This window comes from Eptesicus fuscus, chromosome 18 (genome assembly GCF_027574615.1).
Source record: "Eptesicus fuscus isolate TK198812 chromosome 18, DD_ASM_mEF_20220401, whole genome shotgun sequence".
Taxonomy (NCBI): Eukaryota; Metazoa; Chordata; class Mammalia; order Chiroptera; family Vespertilionidae; genus Eptesicus; species Eptesicus fuscus.
In genome coordinates this window covers 53,202,988-53,218,957 of record NC_072490.1, presented here as the reverse complement: position 1 = coordinate 53,218,957, position 15,970 = coordinate 53,202,988, and the positions used below count along the sequence as shown (strand labels likewise).

The window sequence follows — 15,970 nt, the reverse complement described above, 5'->3', positions numbered from 1 at the left end:
ACTTACTACAGAGCGCCACGCCCAGCGTGAAGCCTGGCACGTTCCTGAGTAGCTAACAGACACACTTACTACAGAGCGCCACGCCCAGCGTGAAGCCTGGTACGCTCCTGAGTAGCTAACAGACACACACACTACAGAGCGCCACGCCCAGCGTGAAGCCTGGTACGCTCCTGAGTAGCTAACAGACACACTTACTACAGAGCGCCACGCCCAGCGTGAAGCCTGGCACGTTCCTGAGTAGCTAACAGACACACTTACTACAGAGCGCCACGCCCAGCGTGAAGCCTGGCACGTACCTGAGTAGCTAACAGACACACTTACTACAGAGCGCCACGCCCAGCGTGAAACTTGGCACGTTCTTGAGTAGCTAACAGACACACACACTACAGAGCGCCACGCCCAGCGTGAAGCCTGGTACGCTCCTGAGTAGCTAACAGACACACTTACTACAGAGCGCCACGCCCAGCGTGAAGCCTGGTACGCTCCTGAGTAGCTAACAGACACACTTACTACAGAGCGCCACGCCCAGCGTGAAGCCTGGTACGCTCCTGAGTAGCTAACAGACACACACACTACAGAGCGCCACGCCCAGCGTGAAGCCTGGTACGCTCCTGAGTAGCTAACAGGCACACTTACTACAGAGCGCCACGCCCAGCGTGAAGCCTGGTACGCTCCTGAGTAGCTAACAGACACACACACTACAGAGCGCCACGCCCAGCGTGAAGCCTGGTACGCTCCTGAGTAGCTAACAGGCACACTTACTACAGAGCCCACGCCCAGCGTGAAGCCTGGTACGTTCCTGAGTAGCTAACAGGCACACTTACTACAGAGCGCCACGCCCAGCGTGAAACCTGGTACGTACCTGAGTAGCTAACAGACACACTTACTACAGAGCGCCACGCCCAGCGTGAAGCCTGGTACGCTCCTGAGTAGCTAACAGACACACTTACTACAGAGCGCCACGCCCAGCGTGAAGCCTGGTACGCTCCTGAGTAGCTAACAGACACACTTACTACAGAGCGCCACGCCCAGCGTGAAGCCTGGTATGTTCCTGAGTAGCTAACAGACACACTTACTACAGAGCGCCACGCCCAGCGTGAAGCCTGGTACGCTCTTGAGTAGCTAACAGACACACACACTACAGAGCGCCACGCCCAGTGTGAAGCCTGGTACGCTCCTGAGTAGCTAACAGACACACTTACTACAGAGCGCCACGCCCAGCGTGAAGCCTGGCACGTTCCTGAGTAGCTAACAGACACACTTACTACAGAGCGCCACGCCCAGCGTGAAACCTGGTACGCTCCTGAGTAGCTAACAGACACACTTACTACAGAGCGCCACGCCCAGCGTGAAGCCTGGTACGCTCCTGAGTAGCTAACAGACACACTTACTACAGAGCGCCACGCCCAGCGTGAAGCCTGGCACGTACCTGAGTAGCTAACAGACACACTTACTACAGAGCGCCACGCCCAGTGTGAAGCCTGGTACGCTCCTGAGTAGCTAACAGACACACACACTACAGAGCGCCACGCCCAGCGTGAAGCCTGGTACGTTCCTGAGTAGCTAACAGACACACTTACTACAGAGCGCCACGCCCAGCGTGAAGCCTGGTACGCTCCTGAGTAGCTAACAGACACACTTACTACAGAGCGCCACGCCCAGCGTGAAGCCTGGTACGTTCCTGAGTAGCTAACAGACACACTTACTACAGAGCGCCACGCCCAGTGTGAAGCCTGGTACGTTCCTGAGTAGCTAACAGACACACTTACTACAGAGTGCCACGCCCCGTGTGAAACCTGGTACGTTCCTGAGTAGCTAACAGACACACACACTACAGAGCGCCACGCCCAGCGTGAAGCCTGGTACGCGCCTGAGTAGCTAACAGACACACACACTACAGAGCGCCACGCCCAGCGTGAAGCCTGGTACACTCCTGAGTAGCTAACAGACACACTTACTACAGAGCGCCACGCCCAGCGTGAAGCCTGGTACGTTCCTGAGTAGCTAACAGACACACTTACTACAGAGCGCCACGCCCAGCGTGAAACCTGGTACGTTCCTGAGTAGCTAACAGACACACTTACTACAGAGCGCCACGCCCAGCGTGAAACCTGGTACGCTCTTGAGTAGCTAACAGACACACACACTACAGAGCGCCACGCCCAGCGTGAAGCCTGGTACGCTCCTGAGTAGCTAACAGACACACACACTACAGAGCGCCACGCCCAGCGTGAAGCCTGGTACGCTCCTGAGTAGCTAACAGACACACTTACTACAGAGCGCCACGCCCAGCGTGAAGCCTGGTACGCTCCTGAGTAGCTAACAGACACACTTACTACAGAGCGCCACGCCCAGCGTGAAGCCTGGTACGCTCCTGAGTAGCTAACAGACACACTTACTACAGAGCGCCACGCCCAGCGTGAAGCCTGGTACGCTCCTGAGTAGCTAACAGACACACTTACTACAGAGCGCCACGCCCAGCGTGAAGCCTGGCACGCTCCTGAGTAGCTAACAGACACACTTACTACAGAGCGCCACGCCCAGCGTGAAACCTGGTACGCTCCTGAGTAGCTAACAGACACACTTACTACAGAGCGCCACGCCCAGCGTGAAACCTGGTACGTTCCTGAGTAGCTAACAGACACACTTACTACAGAGCGCCACGCCCAGCGTGAAGCCTGGTACGTTCCTGAGTAGCTAACAGACACACTTACTACAGAGCGCCACGCCCAGCGTGAAGCCTGGTACGCTCCTGAGTAGCTAACAGACACACACACTACAGAGCGCCACGCCCAGCGTGAAGCCTGGCACGTACCTGAGTAGCTAACAGACACACACACTACAGAGCGCCACGCCCTGCGTGAAGCCTGGCACGTTCCTGAGTAGCTAACAGACACACTTACTACAGAGCGCCACGCCCAGCGTGATGCCTGGCACGTTCCTGAGTAGCTAACAGACACACTTACTACAGAGCGCCACGCCCAGCGTGAAGCCTGGTATGTTCCTGAGTAGCTAACAGACACACTTACTACAGAGCGCCACGCCCAGCGTGAAGCCTGGCACGTTCCTGAGTAGCTAACAGACACACTTACTACAGAGCGCCACGCCCAGCGTGATACCTGGCACGTTCCTGAGTAGCTAACAGACACACTTACTACAGAGCGCCACGCCCAGCGTGAAGCCTGGCACGTTCCTGAGTAGCTAACAGACACACTTACTACAGAGCGCCACGCCCAGCGTGAAGCCTGGTACGCTCCTGAGTAGCTAACAGACACACTTACTACAGAGCGCCACGCCCAGCGTGAAGCCTGGTACGCTCCTGAGTAGCTAACAGACACACTTACTACAGAGCCCACGCCCAGCGTGAAGCCTGGCTGCGCTCTCAGGTTGGCCGTCGGCCCACATGCTAGAATTCTGCTCTTGTTCATTTTTCCACAAGGGAATGACTTTATTTTTTATTGTTTTGGTCCAGATATGTTATATGTGTGGCATCCCCTGAAGTCTGTAGCTTTCTTTTTCCTGAAAAAATTTTAAGTTCTGACAACAGTCCTAATTCGCCCAGTGAAGGCCGAGCCTGGCTGCGCGCAGCCACTCACCTGCCGACGGCACGAGCAGGTCCAGGCGCTGGGCTCAGAGACCTGAGTGCGCTCACAGCAGAGGCCCGCCAGCCCTGCCTGCTCACGGGACATGGTCGGAAATGACCAGAAAGGTGGAAGGCTGTGGGCAGTGGCCGTGTGACAATGATGGACACTGTTTTGCCGGCGGCTCCCCAGGCAGCACAGCTGCTGGTACAGGGCAGTGTTCCACTTCGGTCACTCTGTGTCCATACGAGCCCTAGCGCCAGCAGGAGCAGCGGTTGTGCCTTCATTACCTCCTTCCTACCTCCTCTCCCATGCCACCCGGGACTGTCTAAAACCCACACATTTTAAATGGGGTCCAATCTTTGGACAGTTAAAAAACAACAAACAGAACCCACAGTATACGGTGCCAATATTCTATTTTACCACTTACCTTCGCCAACATGATTCTTGTCTTTGCCACGTCCAGGGGCGTGGTGACCACAGCTGCAAATCCACCTGTGCACATAAAACCCGAGCACAGGGCTGTTTATTACATGGTGCTGTATAGATTTTATTTTATATTCCCCATAACTCTGGCCAAATCAGTCCTTTATCACTACGTCCACTTGATTGGTTCAAGAACAGGACGCCACATGAAAACATGTACCCACACGCCACTGCTTCTGTGGTGAACCCGCATTGCATGGCCAGGTGACCAGGTCATGCTTTCCCTGCTCAGGCCCACGAGGCCCCAGCACAGCCTGGCTCTTCTGCGGAGCAGGAAACAGCCGTGTCCACATGGTCGCGTCTGCAGCAGACACCTGCTCGCAGTGAGACGGCCTCTCCCAGGGACCCGAGGCCAGGCCTCCTGCGGCCACTGTTCTTTATCTGACTCCAAAACGCTCCCATCGCTTCTGCTCTCAGGCAAGGTGGGCAAACATGTCTATCGCGGTGGGGATTTCTGGTATAAACTGGCTGGATGCTTTGAGGTAAAAACGTTTAAAGAGTAAAGCTTTCCGTGCGTCAGGCTTCTGGTGGCAGGCAGTGGGGGATCGATGCTGCTCAGCCCACTCTGCATCTGGGCAGAGCCAGTGTTGCCCTAATAGCCGCTACCTCGTGGCTCCTTCCTACCTCCTCTCCCATGCCACCCGGGACTGTCTAAAACCCACACATTTTAAATGGGTCCAATCTTTGGACAGTTAAAAAACAACAACAAACAGAACCCACAGTACATGGTGCCAATATTCTAATTAAGCTGATACAAAGATAGGTTTGAAACCCCGGGAGGCCCTCAGGAGGTAGGAATAATAAACTCGAAGGACTTTTACAGACGCAGCACCCATGAACTCGAGTGAAGTGGGCAGTTTTGTAAGAGGCTGCACAGAGCACACGTGTGGAGGATGCTCCAGAAATAGCACCTCTCCCTCCAGCTCTGTGGCATGTGGGCAAGAAGGGCATGTGATCTCTGCCCAATATCTTTCTAAATAAGCTGCTGAAGAGCAATCATTACATGAACCTCCTCCATCTGGTAACTTGGAGATGACAACTTTTTAAAGACGTACCCACTTATGCTTCTATGTTCCACTTTTGGTTACCCACAAATGACACACATTTAGGGCTAACGAGGACCAATAACATGAATATGAGTCTCCCTTTTTAAGCCACTTTTGTATGAGTATGTGAAACATTTTTCTGCAGATTCAAAAGTTGCCTGATAACTGAAAGTCTTGGCTACATTTCAAGTATTTTAAAATTTTGTGGACCCAGTCCTGAAATCCTACAATTTTAATATTTTAAACCACATATTCTTTACTATAATTTTAATATTTTAAACCACATATTCTTTAATATTTTAAACCACATATTCTTTAATATTTTAAACCACATATTCTTCACTAAAGAGTATATATACTTTAAGTACAGGAAAGGGTCCGGGAAGGCTTCACATCCATTTAGACAAAAATCTTAAGGAAGGAGGCGGCACTGACGCTGGGCCCCACCCCTGACTGTCTTGTTTCCCACACTGGCTGCAGGGCCTGGCTGAGAACCCTCCTTCAGGCCAGAAAGAGCCTGGCTCCCCCGCTCTCCGGGGGGCTCCCCTGCTCTCCGGGTGGCTCTCTGCTCTCCGGGTGGCTCCCTGCTCTCCGGGGGGCTCCCCTGCTCTCCGGGCTCCCCGCTCTCCGGGCTCCCCGCTCTCAGGGGGGCTCCCCTGCTCTCCGGGCTCCCTGCTCTCCGGGGGGCTCCCCTGCTCTCCGGGGGGCTCCCCTGCTCTCCGGGCTCCCTGCTCTCCGGGGGGCTCCCCTGCTCTCCGGGGGGCTCCCCTGCTCTCCGGGGGGCTCCCCTGCTCTCCGGGCTCCCCGCTCTCCGGGGGGCTCCCCTGCTCTCCGGGCTCCCTGCTCTCCGGGCTCCCCGCTCTCCGGGGGGCTCCCCTGCTCTCCGGGCGGCTCCCTGCTCTCCGGGCGGCTCCCTGCTCTCAGGGCTCCCCTGCTCTCCGGGCTCCCCGCTCTCCGGGCTCCCCGCTCTCCAGGCTCCCCGCTCTCTGGGCGGACTGGCCATGGGAAGGAGCCCTGTGGGCAGACAGGCATCTGGCTGCCCCAGACACAGGAGGGAAGCGAAGCGCGGAGAGCGTAAGTCACCGAGTTTTCCTCCTCGCAGAGCTGAGACACGGGCTTTTCTGTCTGACTCCAGATCTCAGCTCTGGCCACTGGGACTTCCAGTAGCGCCATTTTTCATCCGGGACATGCAGACAGCAAGGTGACACATGTTAAATGAGTCCACGCATGTGTCTAGAGTGGTACCTGTCGCACACTGGTGCTCAACGTAATGAGCTCTTGTCTGGGTGGGCAGAGGTTCTTCATGTCTCAGCCAGCACACATAGTAGGGCCTCAAAATGCTTCCTGGGTGCCCTGGACAAGTGTCTGTAGTTTTCACAACTGAAGATTTCAACGTGTCCTCTGAAAAGGAGGTACGGGGGAGCTCCAAGCTGCTAGCTGTGCCGGCTCTGTGCCTGGAACGCGGCCTGGCGAGGCGCTGCCGTGGAGGGTTTGAGCTTGCGGACAGCTGGCCCCGGGACCACAGATAATGGAGAGTGGGGCCTCACAGCCACGTGTGCCTCAGCTTTCTCACTACATAGACTTTGATACTGGACATTAAAATTGATCCACTTGTTAAAACTCAGAAGAGCATACACCGTTTTTTCTTGTTTGAAAATGTTCACAATCTGTCCTCAACCAACCAAGATGACTTAAAGGTTGGCAAGGACACTCCAGCTGACCGCTCAGCTTGATGAGTGGCCTGCAGTGAAGTGTCTGCTTCTAATGAAGTTGGATACTGCAAGTCAAACGGGCTTTGGCCATGAGCAAAGTTCCCGTGCCTTTACTGTGGATGCCTGCGGATTTTCTTAGAGATTTCTGTCTCATCAAGTAATGTGAAGAGATGTTAAAGACAAACGCACATATGCTTAAATAGGTCTTACTTTACTACCATGAGGAAAGCTATTTTATGGAAGTTGCTAATCAATTTGAATATCTTCAAATATCAAAGATTCTCCAAGTCACAGGCCTCGCCATTTTTTATGAGGTGGCAGGAAGGACGTGTGAAGGTCACGTACTAAAGTAACTGGTCATATGGGGGGTGGGGGGAGGACTGGCACTTTAGTTAAAACGTCCTGCTCTCCAAAGGTGAAGTGCTGGTAACAACTGAGGACACGCTAGCACGCTGGCCAGGACAGCCGTCCGCTATGGCAACCGTGGCTGCTTCAGTGCTCAGACCCCAAGGAAACCGTGTTCTCTGGGCCGCTCTGCATCGGGCTCTTTGGAAGGTCAGAACTGCTTCCAGGGGCAGATGCAGGGAACCAGATGTCGTGCGTGTGACTGCTGAGCTCTCCAGACCAAGGGGCCAGGTCCCAGGGCAGGTCTGCAGCTGCCCCTCGAGCAGCAGCTGCCAGCATGGTCCCTGCCGGCCCCTCCCTCCAAACAGGCCCAGGGCAGGGCTAGGGCTTCACCATCCAATGTGTTTGTTTTAAAGATTGTGCTGGGCCTTCCATTCACCCAGGTAAACCTTCACCCTATTCTAGAATTTCAAACCATGGGAAGACCTGTCTGTCTGTCTATATCTACATCTCTGTCACTCTCCTCTCTTAGAGAATGTAAATCGGTGTTAATTATAAGAAACTGATCAGAATACTAGAATAACAACTACCACTCTAATAGCAAATGTCACCATTACTTACGCTGAATTACGAATTTATGTTTAGATGTTAACTTGAAGCGTGGAAGTTGGCAAAGTCCTTTTTCTTCCTAGTTTAACCCCAAGGGACCTGCTGAGCATGACAAGCCATCAACACCTCCAATCTCAGGGGCCACTTCTGGATATTTATGCCAAGCAGTGCACGGGCACAGAGTGCCAGGGAGGCCCAGATGGACCAGGCACACAGGAACGAGAAACCTGGCTTCTGATTTGAGGGCCAGCTTGCCCGCTGCTTTATGGCCACGTACCACTGCAGAGTCCGAAAGTGCGCCGGCCAGCCTGTGCGATCTCAGAGGGCGGCCCGGACAGCGAGCCCTCTGCGGCTGGGAGGCAGTGCTGCAGTAACCCTTACGGAAGGTCAGCCTCACCATCGGGAGTGTTTCCTAATGCCGGTGATCTTTCAGAAAGGTCTAAAGTAGTAACTAATTCCTCAGGGTCAACACTGTACCAAGGAAACTTTCAGAACAAAAGGGGTATAAACAAGAAATGTATTTTATCTTTTGCTAAGGTGTCCTGACAATGGATTTTTGCAGACCTTGGATAAACTCCTTCACTTATCAGAACCTCAGCTGAAAAAGTAAGATGACTGTATTAGAGGAGATGACTGTGTACAGTAACTTTGTTAATACTCTTCTTTCAACGCAAGTGAAATTATTGTGACAGTTTTCATTTCCTGGGTGCTGGTTGTTCTTATTGAAATAGGAACAATTCCTTAGGTCTGTTCAGTTTTACCAATTACAAAGTATTAACACATGCTAGAGTACTGGAATCCCTGAGGGAGGGAGGGAGGGAGGAGGGAGGGAGGGAGGGCTGCTTCTACGTCACAGGTAAGAGAGCTGGAGCCCAGGACGGCCCCAAAGCCTCAATCCTTAGTCAGAGGCAGAATGGAGACTTGACAAAATTTTGTTAAGTCCTACCAGCTGGCCTGCAGGGCTGTGTGGTTCTGAGCAAGCCCTTCCTGCTCAGGTGGCGGCTTCTCTGCTGTCACTGGACACAGTGAGCCACCTTCCTCCAAGGGCCTCGCCCCCAGGATCCAAGATCAGTGGGCATCTCGTAGGTTCTTCCCCTTTCTGACTAATCTAAGTGCTTAGTGCCTGTTAGAGAGCATTATTCCGAAAAAAGGAATGGTAATGAATGCCATTTCCTTAACAGAAACAAGGCATTGTAAGCAAATACCTGAATCAGTTACTTAAGGAATGGGGCCGGAGAATAGATACTTCCTATTGGACATGAGGAGGGTTTATAGTATTGTTAACTAAAAAGTGGCCTTTCCTTATCCAGGCAACCACATTCTCAACTGCTCCCTGTGTCCCCAGGCCCAGAGGGAGTCACGCTGCCCACCCAGGGAGGGGAATGACACCTGCCTGCCCTCCAGAAAGCCAGTCCAGACCACTGACCCACTTGGCATAGCTGATGACTGTGTCACATGGAAACAAACCCCCTTCATCTCAATGTGAGCTGGCTTCATGTCTACAGGCAACATTCTTATTTTTGATGACCAATTCTACAAGTCAAGTGGGCCCAATTATTAATAAAGAATCCTATAAAATGTATGTTCCCTATTTTCCTAATCACTACAACAAAAAACCCAATCCAACAACCATTAAACAAATTGAAAAAATAATTCTTTTCTAATAAAGTTGACATCTAAACTTCATATCTATCAACGTACTACTGGCTTCACATCTACACTAGCAATTCACAGCTTTCTGGCAAACCTCCACTTTGATTTATATCAACTACAATTCTAATTTCTCTCTTAGAATGTTAAAGCTGTCACTTACTAAATTCCATACAGCCTCTGAGTTCTCATTAGAACCTCACTGGAAAAGGCCTATGACGTAGTGATGGATGACACAGGATTGCATATTGTCACTTTGCTCTTTGGTTAATGTCTAGAAAATGCCCAGATGTTTCGATGTCCCTATTTTCTACACAGCAGTTTAGCCTTCAGTACACCGGGGAACAGCCCCCCTCCTGATACCAGTTAATCTGCGGTGCTGTCAAACATGTCACGGCCGTGAGTCACTGCCTGCTGCAGGGTTCGCTTAACCCCCAGCACTGCTCAGGGCAGGCAGCTGCACAGGCAGCCCTGCCCCACAGCCAGCCTCGTCCCACACAGGACTTTATAAATCATCTTCAAGATGATCCCAGGGCCTGAGTGAAGGCTTTAATAAAGATAAAAGAAAACGAAAAATTTGTCAAAAACAAATTGGTTGTCTTTCAAGGAGACACCTTTTTAGGTTTTTCATTTTCCTAAGACACTTTCTTTTCTCAAACAACTAGTGGAACTCTCTTCATCTGAACAATCTGGAATTTCTAAAGAATGTTGTTTTTGCATAGTTAATATTTTCACATTTCCCCCCTCTTTGGTCTTTCCCAGTATAATATAATCCTTTGCACCTGCAAAAGCTCCACAGACTGCTGACTGCCAAGATTCCACCACATGATCCTGCCTCCAGGACCAGAGGGCCTGTGTTAAAGAGAAAGAAAAAGACAAGTTATTAAATATTTGAATTTATCGCAACCTCCTGTGGGTGAGCCCTAGGGATGGGAACTTAAGTGAGAAGCTATTTTGGTGGCATTCCTCACTGATGACATAAGTGATTTTCCCAAGGACTTAACTGCATTCTAAAATAAGACAAAGAAACAGGGGTGGTAGCTACATTAGAGAGCTCAAAGGAAACACTTTTGGGGGAGTATGTATGATATACAACACATATACTCACACACTGTGCACATGTGTATAAATAAAAATATATATTTTAAAAAATTTTTTTCTAAAATACATTTTTATTTATTTCAGAGAGGAAGGAAGAGGGAGAGAGATAGAAACATCGATGATGAGAGAGAGTCATTGATAAGCTGCCTCCTGCACGTCCCACATTGGGGATCAAGCCCACAACCCGAGCATGTGCCCTGACCGGGAATTGAACCATGACCTCCATGAACCACAGGTCGACGCTAAACCACTAAGCCATGCTGGCCAGGCCAAGACAATATAACATTGTAAATATTTCCCATATAATTCTGAACATATAAATGTCATAATTCACAAATTAGTCCAGAGCAGCGTATGCCAAAATTCTTCAGTTGTTTTTTTCAATCTTTATCCATGTTGCATGTTTAAGGCTGCTAATTCTGTTAATTAAGTATTAAAGTTTGTCAAAAAATTGTTTGTATTGTTCATGAAGTTGAGGATTATACAATTAAAAACCATGCCAAGTTTGAAATTAGGCGAAGTGGTGGCCGAGGCACGGTGCCTGGCTCACCAAGCATTTACAGTGTGATAGCTGAGGCAGCCTGGCCCAATCTCTGAGCGCTGACAACACCCGCGTCCTGGAAGCACAGTCAGGGAGGAGATGGGGGCAGAATAGGCAGACCTTTCTGGCACCTCCTTCCAGGGCCAGACTGGAAACAAAGCTAAAATGGGGAACATTCACCCAGAATCACCAACTGAGGAGGAGGCTTGTATCCAGGAAGGACAGAAAACACCTGGCGCCCAGTAGGCAGGGCGAGGTGGAAAGGGGCTGGCCCAGCTTCCGCGGCAGCAGGCCAAGAGTGAAGAGAGATCGCTCGGCTATGGGAGGGCTTCTTCCCTGAGAAGACTCAGGCCTGGAACCCAGGCCGGCCACCACGGCCCGGAGCACCAGCGCAGAGAACAGCAGCCCAGTAACATCCCGGTGAAGCAGCAGGGCTTCCGGCTGCTGGGGAAAGCAGAGCAGGTCTGAGATAAAGCCTCCGGCTTTTTGTTGTTGTTGATTTTTTAGCCCAGAGCACAGGATTTTCACTTGCAGCTCCTCACCCGAGGGAGGGAGGGCAGTGCGGACTCAGGGTGCCTAAGGAGAGGCTGGGGTGGGAAGCATTGGGGGGAGACATGGAATAGCAGCAGCTGGGAGTCCTGCATTCGGAAGTACGCCCCCAAAACGAAATACACATTTTTCCTGAGAGGTGCAGGCCCCTCCCAGAAGCCATAGCTCAGGAAAAGGAAGTAACTCCACCCTAGTGATACAGCCCGGCCTGCCACACCCTGCACCTCGACCTTCGCAGAGGAGACAGCAGCGGAGGCCAGGTCTACCGGTTTGAACAGTCTCCGGGAGCATCAGTGACTGGCTTGGGGGTGGTGCCATCCACCCCACTATCCCGGGAACCAGACTGGTACTTTCCCCTCACAGGAGAGCTGATAGAAACTCCCGGTAGCCAGCTGATCCCACTGGACTGAATACGAGGATCTCCACCCCGAGGGCAGGGAAATATTCTGGGTCACTCTCATAGGATTAGCTCTGGGACTCGAAACACACCCACCACTTTCCCTGAAATCTGAATGGCACCTCCCCCTCACGGGAAACCCAGAGGTCTATAATCCTCATTCTGCCTAAAGCCCTTTGCGGAAACAGACTTTTGAGTGATTAAGATGGACAGCTGGCTGCTATGCAAAAGCAGGTGTAGGCAGAGACCAGGAAGCCAGGAGAAATGTGCTGACCCATCCCTGGCCCCATGCTGCTAACAAACCGGCCTTAGAGTGCAGCTTGGGCCCTCCTGCTGCTGCCACATCCTATGGAGACAGACACAAACTGTGGAGCCCTTAAAGCTTCAAAGAGGTTGCTGAGAGTCAAGGGAAGACAGTCTCTGACAGTGGCTAGCACCTAAGGACCTCCCAGGGAAGCCCAGACTGGCAGACACAACAGTCAGCTCCAGACACCAGAGAGCAGGATCCAAGGGAGCTCCCATGAGACACTGAACTCTAAGATGACCACTTCACCGTTCTTTTCCTTAATCTTCTTTATCTTTCTTCTTTATTGATTTTCTATTCTTTTAGTCTTTATTTTTCTTTCATATATCTAATTTTTCTCTTCCCTTTTTCTTACTCTATTTTTCCTTCTGTCTCATGTTTTCCCCCCATTTCTTATTTATTCTTCCTCTATTTGTACACTGTTTTCCTTCCCCTATTCTTTATTCTTATTTTCTTTATTTCGTTTCTGCCATTTCAAATTGCTTTTTCTTTCCCCTTTTTTTCTTATACTTTTTTTCTTTCTTTTCTTCTATCATTCTTGTTCTCTTTTCTCTTTCCTAATTCTTCTTTTATGGTTGCTTTTGTTGTCATTGTAGGGTGTTTTTTGTTTGTTTGTTTGTTTTGGTGTTTTTGTTTTGTTTCTTTTGCTTCTTATTTTGATTTGTTCTGTCAGCACCTGCACAACTGCTTGCATTATATGGTCGGTGGTGAGCCTCAGTCAAGCCAGACTAAGAGGCGATTCCATCCACAAATGGGGCAACAACATTCAAAACCCAATTACAACAGAGAGCACAAATAGTTCACAATAGGGACACTCCTAGTGCACCCAGCTTGGGAGATCTAAGAGACTGCACCACTGGGTCCCACAAAACACATACTACATAAGGCCACCCCACGAAGACTGGGAGGCATAGCAGTTTGATCTAATATGTAGTAACAAATACAAAGGGACAGCAAAAATGGGGAGACAAAGAAACTCCCAAATGAAAGAAAAAGGGATCACCAGAAAATGGACTAAAAATGGAAACAAGCAATTTGTCAGATAAAGAATTCACAGTAATGGTTATAAGGTTATTCAAACAACTTAGTGAGAAATCTAAGCAACTTAATTAGAACTATGTGGGACTGAGTAAGAACTACACCAGTATGAAAAAGGGATAGTATGAATAAGAATCCACCAGAAATGAAGAATGACATAGCTGAAATAAAGAATACCCTAGAAGGAATCAACACTAGACTAGAAGAAATGGAGGACCCAATCAGCGAGTTAGAAGACAAGGTAGAAAAAACAAAAACAAAAACCCACCCATTCAGAGCAATTCAGAAAAAAAATTAAAAAGGAGGAGGAGAGTTTAAAAAAGCTTTGGGAGAATATAAAACATAACAACATCTGCATCATAGGGGTACCAGAAAAGAAGAATCTGAGCAAGGAATAGAGAATCTGTTTGAAGAAATAATGACAGAAAATTTCCCTGACTGGGTGAAGAAAAAGTCAAACAAGTCCAGGAAACAGAGAGTCCCAATCAAAAGCAACCCAAAAAGACTCCCTCACACTCACACACACACACACACACACACAAATCATAATTAAAATGTCAAATGTTAAAGACAAAGAAAGAATCTTAAAGGCTGCAAGAGACAGAGTTCCTCACAAGGGGCGCTCCCACTAGATTTCTCAACAGAAACCCATAAATACTCAAACACAAGGAGGCTAAATAGCATGTTATTAAACAATGAATGGGTTACCTATAAGATCTAAGGGAGATTAAAAAACTTTCAGGAAACAAATGAAAATGAACATACAACAATTCCAAAACTGTGGTACACAATGAAAGCAGTCCTAAGAGGGAAGTTCATAGCACTACAGGCCTACATAAAAAAACAAAAACAAAAAACAAACAAACCACAAAAAATAACAAGAAAAATTTCTAGTAAACTATATAACCCTACAACTTAAAAAAATATATAGGTGGGAGGGGGGTAAGGGGGACACAAGAAAAGCCCAGAGTAAATAAAAGGAAGGAAATAATAAAGATCAGAGTGGAAATAAATTACACAGAGACTCAAAAAGCAACACAAAAGATCAATGAAACCGTTGATAAGATAAACAGGATTTATAAAAAGATAAACAAGACTGATGAACATTTAGCTAGACTCATCAAGAAACAAAGAGAGAGGATCCAACTAAATAAGATCAGAAACAAAAGAGGTGAAGTAACAACAGACACCACAGAAATACAAAGGGTGGTAAGAAAATACTATGAACAATTATATGCCAACAAGCTGGACAATGTGGATGAAATGGACAAATTCCTAGAAAAATACAATCTCCCGAAACTGAATCAGGAAGAATCAGAAAACCAGAATAGGCCAATAACAACATATGAAATAGGAGCAGTAATCGAAAAACTCCCAGCAACCAAAAACCCTGGTCCAGATGGCTTCATAGGGGAGTTTTACCAAACACTCACAGAAGAACGAACACTTATACTCTTCAAACTATTCCAAACAATCCAAGAGGAAGGAACAATTTCAAACCCTTTATGAGGCCAGCATTATCCTAATTCCAAAACCAGATAAAGGCACTACAAAGAAAGAGAAGTATAGGCCAATACCCCTGATGATCATAGATGCTAAAATCCTCAACAAAGTATTAGCAAATCAGATCCAGCAATATATTAAAAAGATCATACACCATGACCAAGTGAAATTTATTCTGGAGATGCAAGGTTGGTACAATATTCACAAATTAATAAACATAAACAGATTGAAACAAAAATTCACATAAACAGATTGAAACAAAAATCACAATATCATATCAATAGATGCATAAAAAGCATTTGACAAAACCCAACACCCATTTTTGATAAAAATTTTCAGCAAAGTGGGAATAGAGGAATCATGCTTCAACATAATCAAGGCCATATATGACAAACCTACAGCCAACATCATACTCAATGAGCAAAAACTAAAACCATTTCCCCCAAGAACAGGAACAAGACAGGGCTGTCTGCTTTCAACACTCTCATTCAACATTAGAGGCCCGGTGCACAAAATTCGTGCACTAGGGTGGGGAGCTCCCTCAGCCCGGCCTGTGCTGTCTCACAGTCCAGGACCCCTTGGGGGATGTCCGCCTGCTGGCTTAGGCTCACTCCCCCGGGGATCAGGCCTAAGCCGGCAGTCAGACATCCTTCTCACAGTCCGGGACCACTCGCTCCTTACCGCCCGCCTACAGTGGAGGCGTGAGAGGCTCCCGCCACTGCCGTTGTGCTCGCCAGCCATGAGCCCAGCTACTGGCTGAGAGGCATTTCTCCTGTGGGAGCGCACTGACCACCAGGGGGCAGCTCCTGCTTGAGTGTGCATCATAGCGACTGGTTGTTCCTCTGTATGGTCGATTTGCATATTAGTCTTTTATTATATAGGAGAGTACTAGAAGTGCTAGCCACAGTGATCAGACAAGAAGAAATAAAAGGCATCCAAATTGGAAAGGAGGACTTAATACTGTCATTATTCACAGCTGACATGATATTGAACATAGAAAAACCTAAAGCCTTTGGCAAAAAACTACTAGATTTTGTAAATGAATTCAGCAATATAGCTGGATACAAAATTAACACTCAGAAATAGATGGCATTTTTATACACCAATA

The 15,970-nt window shown here is 48.9% G+C and overlaps 2 protein-coding genes across 6 annotated transcripts in view; one reads left to right on the top strand and one right to left on the bottom strand.

Annotated features, from left to right (window-relative positions):
* LRIG1 (leucine rich repeats and immunoglobulin like domains 1) overlaps positions 1 to 9,180 on the top strand; it is a 126,476-nt gene extending 117,296 nt beyond the window's left edge. The window contains exons 20-21 of the mRNA XM_054708185.1: positions 8,317 to 8,385; positions 9,125 to 9,180. Coding sequence (XP_054564160.1) covers positions 8,317 to 8,381 — 65 coding nt within the window. The 3' untranslated portion in view covers positions 8,382 to 8,385; positions 9,125 to 9,180. The remainder of the gene's footprint in view (positions 1 to 8,316; positions 8,386 to 9,124) is intronic.
* Positions 1 to 15,970, bottom strand: part of SLC25A26 (solute carrier family 25 member 26) — a 151,648-nt gene that overhangs the window by 13,259 nt on the left and 122,419 nt on the right. For all 5 annotated transcript variants that reach the window (XM_054708186.1, XM_054708188.1, XM_054708189.1 and 2 more), the window contains 2 exons: positions 10,212 to 10,281; positions 4,012 to 4,076 (listed from right to left, as the gene is read on the bottom strand). In XM_054708186.1, coding sequence (XP_054564161.1) covers positions 4,012 to 4,076; positions 10,212 to 10,281 — 135 coding nt within the window. The remainder of the gene's footprint in view (positions 1 to 4,011; positions 4,077 to 10,211; positions 10,282 to 15,970) is intronic.